At 48.8% G+C, this 8,411-nt stretch overlaps 1 protein-coding gene across 6 annotated transcripts in view; it reads left to right on the top strand.

The window, feature by feature from the left end:
• The first annotated feature begins 3,189 nt into the window (after positions 1-3,189).
• RREB1 (ras responsive element binding protein 1) overlaps positions 3,190-8,411 on the top strand; it is a 144,832-nt gene continuing 139,610 nt past the window's right edge. The window contains exon 1 of one of the 6 annotated variants that reach the window (XM_068162996.1): positions 3,190-3,497. In XM_068162996.1, the coding sequence (XP_068019097.1) occupies positions 3,296-3,497 (202 nt within the window). In that variant the 5' untranslated portion in view covers positions 3,190-3,295. Of the gene's footprint in view, positions 3,498-3,968; positions 4,278-4,311; positions 4,381-8,411 lie in introns of those variants that run through there. The other 5 variants (XM_068162987.1, XM_068162992.1, XM_068162994.1 and 2 more) reach the window with 5 other exon arrangements.

The following is an 8,411-nucleotide window of genomic DNA, read 5'->3' as shown; positions in this document are numbered from 1 at the left end:
CTATGTTAGTGGAGTTCTGCTTCTTGGTATCAAGAAAAGGACGGTGGTGAAAGGATTTGGGATGCTGAGCAGTGTAAGGGGCCTCCAGCGCCTCCAATATTCTCTGTGACTGGACAGCCATGTGTCAGGGTGAAGGAACTGACTCCTGGCAACTGCTCTCATCCATCAGTCATGAAGTGTTAAAAAGTCAGGGCCTAACAGTGCCTCACACAGTGTGTAAAATAATCCTGGTTAGTAAGGGAACTGCCTTACTCCAAACTGCTTTAGCTGGAGGGGTATGCAAGCATTGCAAGAAATTAAAGCAACTTCTAAATACCATGATCTGAAGCAGAAAAGCTTGAAAATGTCTAATAAGATGGGAGGGAAAAGAAGATTTTCTGTACACCTTTTACCTCAAACTGTCTTTAGTCTCTGAACTTTAAGGCATCGTTGTATCCTCAGGCTGTGGTATAAGCTACACATGCTGTCATTCTTCTCTCCTTGAATAGCTTTAATCAGCATCTCAGACGTTTGAATTGCGGGTAGGGGCAGAGTTGTCCTTTTCTTGGGACCACAGCAGGTGGCTTTTATATCACCAACAGAGTTATGTCACCAGTGGTTTGAGTGACATTGATAATACACAAAATGCCATCACATAACTATTTGGGTTATTCTCACTCTTATTCCTCGTAGTTATATCCCATCAGGGAGGTGTGTGAGGGTGACGTAGAAGTCAGAGAACGGCTTCATGGCCCTTAGTGTGTTTATCATTGCTGACAAGTATTGATGTCCTGATGTCCGGTAAGTGTTAAAACTAAGGGTGAGAAAAATAAAGACTTAATACTTCAACTGGCACAAATGAAGTGATCAGAAGAGACGGGACAAACCACAGCAACGCGGATGCCACAAAATGCCAAGCAAAAAGGATCAATGTACCATGCAGGCAAGGCAGTAACCCTCTGAGATCAGTGTACTCCTGAAAGTAGTATTTAATATACACAAATTCTCCTTTTTTTTTTCAAAGTCATTACATAACTTATCTGTTTGTTTGTTTGTTTTAGTTTACAGCATCAGTGTAACACAGCATGTGCTGGTTCACCCTATGCTCCAACTTCATGACAAAATAGGAATGTCTCTAAGACTATGCTAGAGCTACTAGCCACAGGTCAGTCCTGCATCACAGCGATTTATTGCAGATGTCTGTGGAAATGAGGCCTTGGGTTGTAAACTAATGTTGTAGCAAACTAACCTCCACAAGTTTGCAGGTATGTGTCATGCAGGCTCAAAACGTGGCACTCTCCCAACATGAATAACAACATGTTTTCAGGGCTGAGCTCAAGAAAGACTTGAGTTCAGGTTTTGTTTTAGCAGGTTTTGGTTTAATTAGATGCCTGACCACAAGAGATACTGAGGTAAAGCCGTAAGCTGGCTAAAAAGATGTTGAATTTACCAGCTGTTCTGCCACCACAGGTTGGCAAGTAAAACAGGGACAGAGATGAAAAGGTTAAAGACATTTTACAATGAATTTATTTTTAATGACTTCCCTTGATTGTTTTTTGGTCAAATAAGAGCCTCGCAACAGAACAATGAGAACACACTTTCTGTTTGCTGCTGGTATTGAGGTTTAAAATCTTACACGGCTGCTCTGTCAGTCAGAGACTGTTTCAACAGATCCTAATGGACTGAGATTTAAACACATACAATACTGCAGAAAATTCAGTCTGCAGAAACCACCACAACAAGCACACGTTAAATTAAAAAAAACCAAACCAAAACTGCAATCTCGTGTTCTGGGTTTGCAGTTTGGCCACTAGTCCTGCAAGTGTTTTACTTGGAGTCAAGAAGGGAAGAGGGTTATTCCTGACATGAGACACATCTCCTGTCTCTGAGACAGGTGCTGTGCATCCCTGGCTTGTGCTCCTTTATTTGAACAAAATGGAGCAAAGGAGGTGAATAATGACACCTTAAAGACTGTGTGTGGAACGAGTTGGGTGAGGGCTTACTGCCCCGTGCCTGGAATTTAGCCTTCCTTTCCATGTGAATCCCTCTGCAATCAGGAGATAGGATACCAGGTACCAGCCTTTTGCCTACAGGCCAGGACTCGGATTCCTTTAGAAACAGCCTGTGACTTCAAGTTTCCTTTAGAAAACAGCCTGTGACTTCAGGTTTCATCTCCCCAGTAACTGCTCTAAAAGGTCCAGTTTTAGTAGCTTTAGTAACTGCTCTAAAAGGTCTACATTTAGTAGCTTTAGAAACTGTGTAAATAACCAAAATAACCATTTCCTTAAACCTCTCCTCACAACCAGTTTTGCCTTCCCCTCCTCTCCCCCACCCCAAGTTTTCAGGATGGAGTATTTCTAGGTATTTTATTTTTATTGTTTGTCACACAACTCTAAACTTTAAAATTAAATCCTCATGACTCTGAACACCTCTCCATCCTTTGGTGAGCCTTCTACATCCTTGAACTTCCAGCACAGTGATAGTGATGGAAGGGACCATACATTTCAGTGCCATACACATACTGCGCTTATGCAGTTTGTAACTCTATTTGCAAATGTCTGAATATTGCCTTCGTTGGGGCACAGGATTTGGACCTACTGCCCCTACACTGACATTCTGAGTCCTGTTACATCTCATGTCCTTTAGATTTCCCCAGACAGATGGGTGCCTGACCCCACCAACGTCTCAAACAACACACCACCGGGAGGTGATTTCTGCACATGGAGCCTGCGGCCGCTCTACCTGGTGAGACACCGGGCTGGAAGGAAGGAGGAGGAGGATGCACGGACATTTTCACAGCCAGCAGAGAGCTCAGATGAATTCCTAAAGCCCAGCAGCCGGCTCCGGATGCTCTCCAGCACACTTCCAGCTCAAAGCGTGGCCAGACTCAACCCACCCGGGAGAACTCGGGAGAGCCGCGGGACGACTCCGGGCGCCGCGTGGCACCTGGCCGTGCCCTCCCTGCTCTCTATCGCGGGGCATCCCGCCGCGGCAGAGGGAAGGTGGGAAGAAGGAAAGGATATTGGGGGGAGGGGGGGGAAGGAGGGGGGGAAAGTTGTGCTCCCTTCTCTCCCTGCAGCCGCCCCTCCCCGCAAGAGATGCTATTTGCAACAGGCGGCGGCGGCAGCGCGTCCCTGAGAGAGGAGCCGGAGCGACACGTGATGTGTCTCCTTATCAGGGTGCGCGGGGCAGCGCGGGGGCGGGCCGGGGGCGGGAGCGCCCGCGGAGCTCGGCGGGGTCCCTAACCGTGCCCATCTCTCTTTTCCCCCCTCCCTCTCCAGGGAGGCGCGGAGGACGGGAAGTTAGCGCGGAGTTGATGAACTTTGCACATCCACAGAAACGCCATTTTGATTCCTTTTTCCGGAACAAGTTTTTGCGCGGTCCCCCCCCCAGCGCACTCCCCCCTCAAACCATCAGCCCGGGAGCGCCCCCGGTGCCCCCACCCTCCCGCTCCTTTTCTGCGGCCCATCTTCGCGGCATGTCGCGGCGCAAGCAGCCGAGCCCCAGCAAAGTCCGGCGTAAGTACCGCGGGGCTGCTGCCTCACAAAGGGCAGGAGCGTGCCTTAACTCTGCAGGGATCTCTCTGGGTTTTTTTTCCTTGGCGGGGGGGAGGCGGGGGAAGGAAGGGGGAGGTAAGGGGGCGAAGAAAAAGAAAAAACAGACATTTAGGAGGGGGGCAGGCGGGAGGTGAGTGTGTTGCAGTGTGTCGGCTGGTCGTGCGATTTCTTTAAATGCGCGTTGGGGAAGTAGAAAAAGTTTCCTTTAAAAAAAAAAAAAAAAAAAAACAAGGAAAAAAAGTTTGGCTGGCAGCGGTGGAGATGATGATGAGTTCGTGCAGCCTCCCTCTTCCCTTCCCCCGCTCCTCCCTCTCCTCCCTCCGCGGTTCCTGGGGTGTTTTTTTTTTTTTTTTTCCCTTCCCTGTTGCAGACTTTCTACCAACCAGCGGCACTAGCCGCGGCGTTTTGCCTTCAGGACCTGATGCTCATCCATATTAAACCGTCTGAGCTCAGGAATCCGGCCAGATCATCCCCCCCCTCCTCCTGCTGCAAAGTTTATTTTTAACCAGCCACCGCCACAATTTGGATGGGGCTGCGAGGAAGCAACATCTTCTAGCCCGGCTCACCGCGCCCCCCCCCCCCCCCCCCTAGCTCGCAGCCCTTTGCCTTTTAAACTTTTCCTTCGGGTTGATTTTCCTGCCAGCGGCGGCAGGTCTCGCGGTGGCCCCTGCCCGCTTTTCCCGGACGGGAGGGCCGCGCCGGAGCTGGGAAGTTGGGATGAAGGCGGCCCCTTCTCCGCAGGTACAGACGGCTTGAGCCGCGCATCTCTCCGCTGACTTTCCGCTCTCCCTCTTCCCTTCCCGGTGGGGCCGCCCGGCCGTGCCTCCCCTTCCTCGGCAACCCGGTACGCCTCCCCTTTCTTTTCTCCTACTTTTCTTTATTTTGTTTTATTATTTTCTCCCTTTTCTCCTCTTTCTCTCCAAGTTCCCCCCCCGCCTTCCCCCCACCTCCCGGTAGGGACGTGCGTGTCCTTTCCCCTCCGGGCCTGCGCAGCGCTGGGGGTGGGGGGAGAGCGAGGAAGGGGGACGGCGAGGCCCCAGCACACACACACACGGGGATGGGACGCGGGGGACCACTGTCCCCCGCGGGTCTACCCCCCCGCCTCGTCCCGCTGTCTTTGTGCGGTGCCAGGGACACATCCTTGCACGGTGGAGCCAGCTCGGGCGGCGTCACCACTACAGGAAGGAGCCGGGGCAGCATCCGAAGCCGGAGGGGGTCCGGTCCGGGGTCTCCGTCACTCCCTTCATCCTTCGATTTGGCTTTGGGTGGGGACAGACAGTGGACACCTCTCCCGTAGCGGCGATGTTTGGTGTGAAAACAAAGTTTCTGGACGGCCGGTTGCCACCAGCGCCCCCCACCCCCCCTTTCCCCGCCCGGTGCGGATGGGAGCCAGCCGCGACCCGTCTCTCAGGCGACTGCGCTCCCCATCGCCGGTTGCTACGAGCCGAGGGGCTACCCCCCCGGCGACGCCGCGGGGGCCGCGGGGAGGATGCGAGGCTGATCCTCCCAACCCATGGGGCTTGGGGGGGGATTTTCCTCTCCTCTTCCCCACCCCCTGCCTCCCCTCCATCCGCCGGCGGTGCAGGGGCTCAGGGGCCCAAACCGGGCTGGGGGATCACGGCGAACCGAGATGCTGCAACTTTTTTGTTGTTTTTTTTTTTTCATCAAGGAAGGGAGGGCGGTGGATTGAACTTTGTCATGTCGCAGATAACTTTTCTGTCTTCTCCCTGCACTTCTGCCTCTCCTCTGAAGACACGATGACTTTTTTGACCTTTTTTCCCCTTGGCTTTTTTCTTTTTTTTCTTTTTTTTTTTTTTTTTTTCTCTTCCCCCCTCACCCCTTTAAATTTTCCTCATTTCACCTCTCAGCTGCTGGTGTCCTCCTGTCTGGGTTATACAGGAGGAGAGAACTTCTCCTGGCTCAGCGCATTTTGCTGCCCTGTTCCGCACCCTGCAGAGGCCCAGCCACGCTAGGTTTGCCAGTCTGGAGCTGATGCTCTGGTCCTGCCTGCCCAGGACCTAGCATCCTGCCCAGGAAACACTAAACTGATTTCTGGAAGTAATAGTGGGGGGAAACCAATCATCCAGGTTTAATTCCAACTCCCTGTTTTGCTTCTGCTGTAGATAAGATCAAGCATGTTTGAGAAGGTAGTTAAGTGTCTGGTTCTGTTCGAGTTTGGGGCAGTGGTCTAGGAGGGAGACAGCACATGCAGCTGATGTTTTTTACCCTTCCAACATCCATCTCCATGTCTTGGAAAAGAACTTTTGCTTACTAACGACAGGAGCAGTCACTAAATAACACAGCCTTGTCACCCCTGCAGTGCACAGTAGACAGCTGTTATGATGGCTGAATTTTTTTCATTGAGGTCTGTTGTTTTGACACACAAGCACCGAGTTTTGTTGCTGCAGTTCCTGTTTTCCACAGGGTCAGCGTGCGTGAAAGGGATGCAGTGACTCAGGGTCAGGCCAGCCATATTTGTTTTACATTTTAATTTTCCCTTTGAAGACTTAAGGGTATATAGTCTTTTCTTGGTGTGTCTGCATAATGCCGATTAGCCTTAACAGGAGTTGGGTACATCCAGGGAAGAATAGGGCCTTTTGTTTGCTAGAAACCCAGAAACAGCATGAATCCATCATCCAGTCAATCAGAGGAGCAGGGCCCTGCCTCACCTGCCGGCAGGGACACATCCAGTCTTCTCTCTTGCTACAGGGCAGCTCAGCTCTGCATGGCGTGGCCTCTTCTGCTCCTTCACCTTCTTCCTCCCCGCAGCCATATTTGGATCCAAATTCATATGGTGTAGTTAGAAAAACACCATCCTTTAAGTACAATCGAGTAAACTTTCCTTCTGCTCTAATTTCACAGGAAACTTCTAGTTGCCAAGCTGTGTGTCCATCGGCAGTGACTGAATAGTTTTATGCAGCCACTCTGATGCATTTAATAACTAACTACAGTGAGGAACATATATCTATGGTTTTGGCTTGGCCTTAAGGTTTTTGCTGGCTGGTTGATTTCTTTGGGTTTTTGTTTCTTTTTTTTTCCCACCCAGACTTGGGTGTTTGAAACTTGGCTTGCAGATTTCAGCCTAGTGAAACATCTTATTCTGACTCAGCTTGCCCAGGTTGTGTGCCTGTTCTTAACTCTTGACAGGATTCAGTGACCTTCTGCCCAAGTGCCTTTTCTTTTTGATTTGGGGGGTCAGAAGATTATTGATGTTTCCAAAGTGGGAAAGCCGAATGTCTTCATTATCAATTAGCAATACCTATAACGTCCTGTGGTACCAAGTCAAGTGCAGTGTTTCCCAAGGCATGCAAACATCTACTTTTGTAATGCTTTCCTCAGTCCTTAAGGATTTTATCACTTTGCCTCTGTGGAAGTCACACAGCAATCCTAACAGTAGCTTGACTCAGCTTTTGAAAGTTTCTCCTGAAGCAGAAATAGTTCAGGTCGCTCTCTGATTTACATTTTAAATAAAAACTCTTCATGCATTTACAGTGTGTAAATTGAAAACACATAGATAAATCCCTTTGGTTATATTCATTATCCCTTGTAAAAGTAGGTGGCGCTTAGAAGGTCATAGGATAAGTGTTGCTAAGCAGCTAAACAGAAGGATGCTAAAATTAACTTGAGTGTTTCTGTAAGGGATTCACTTTTTAAGGTGCAATATTTATTTATTTTTACTAATACCCCACTTTTTGGTATTAAAACATCTGAAAAAAAAATATGGATGCATGAATAAAGCTTTCCAGAGGACTGTGTCAAATGTCCAAGCTATCTACATACAGAAGTTATTCCACCCAGTATGCCTGAATTTTCCCATCATTGTGCCTTCGATTTGTGCCCTTTGCAAATGCCCTTCTAGAGTTATCTGTTGCTCCAGGAGCATCTGATGTATGTTGGATAGCAGCCTGCAGGCACAGGCTTGGGGAAGAAAGAAATGGCAAAGGTTGCCCAGGAACAGGCAGAAAACAAGTAAATCCTGTTAGTCTGACATCTGTGCTCAAAAAAAAAAGCCCCTTTTAACTTTTTGATAGATGATGGCTAAGTTTGGAAATGAGTGTTTTTTAGGGTGCACACTCTTCAAATGTGTGAAATGAAGTCTCCTCCTTTCAGGGACAGAATTAGTATATTACTGGACTGTGTTACTGGACCAGTTTGATGATGTGATTGCTCCTTTCTTGGGAGAGGATTGTCTGTAGAGGAGGATGGTTGAGCAGCTTTTGGATCTCCTGAAGGTAGTGAGACTGCTTGGAGCTCTGTGTTTTTTGCTCTGGTCTCAATTTGAGCAAGATGGTCAATCAGGGGATCACAGTTTTAAAATAATGCCTTCATGAGTATCTTGCAACTTGGAAAGGAACCAGGAACTGCTCCATCTTCTTTTGAGTTACAGCCTCATGTGGAGAGCTCAGGTACCCTGCTGCTTTGCTGGGAAGTGCCTCGAGGAGTAGATGTAAACTTTGGGGCTGAGAGGGAATAGCCCTCTGAGAGCACACAACAACTCAATTCTTTTTTTCTTTCTTTTTTTGTTTTTTTTTTTATCAGATAAATGAGAGTTGCCAGGTTGTTCAGCAGATTTTCTTTGGGGAGGTGTATGAGGAATCCTTCCTTTCTCTGTGTGCATTGGGTGTGTTATTTCTTTTTAATAACCTGCATAAATGAGCAACTACAGGAGCTGTGTGCCCTCTTGATTTAGCATCTTTATAAGCGGTGGTTTCAAAGGCAGCACTTGGGTGGTTTTGGAAATGCCCCTCTCTGGTGATAGACTGAAAAGTTGCTTTTTGTGTGGAGCCAGGAAGGGCTTGAAACTTGCCCAGCTTTGCCAGGCCAGCTTTGGTTATCAGCCTTTGATTGCAAATGAAAATAGATGAGGTTGGCTGA

This window comes from Melanerpes formicivorus, unplaced genomic scaffold (genome assembly GCF_026170545.1).
Source record: "Melanerpes formicivorus ecotype bairdi unplaced genomic scaffold, bMelFor1.0.p_v2 SCAF_69, whole genome shotgun sequence".
NCBI classification, from domain to species: Eukaryota; Metazoa; Chordata; class Aves; order Piciformes; family Picidae; genus Melanerpes; species Melanerpes formicivorus.
The sequence above is the reverse complement of the archived record's forward strand: the minus strand, read 5'-3'. Positions and strand labels throughout refer to the sequence as shown.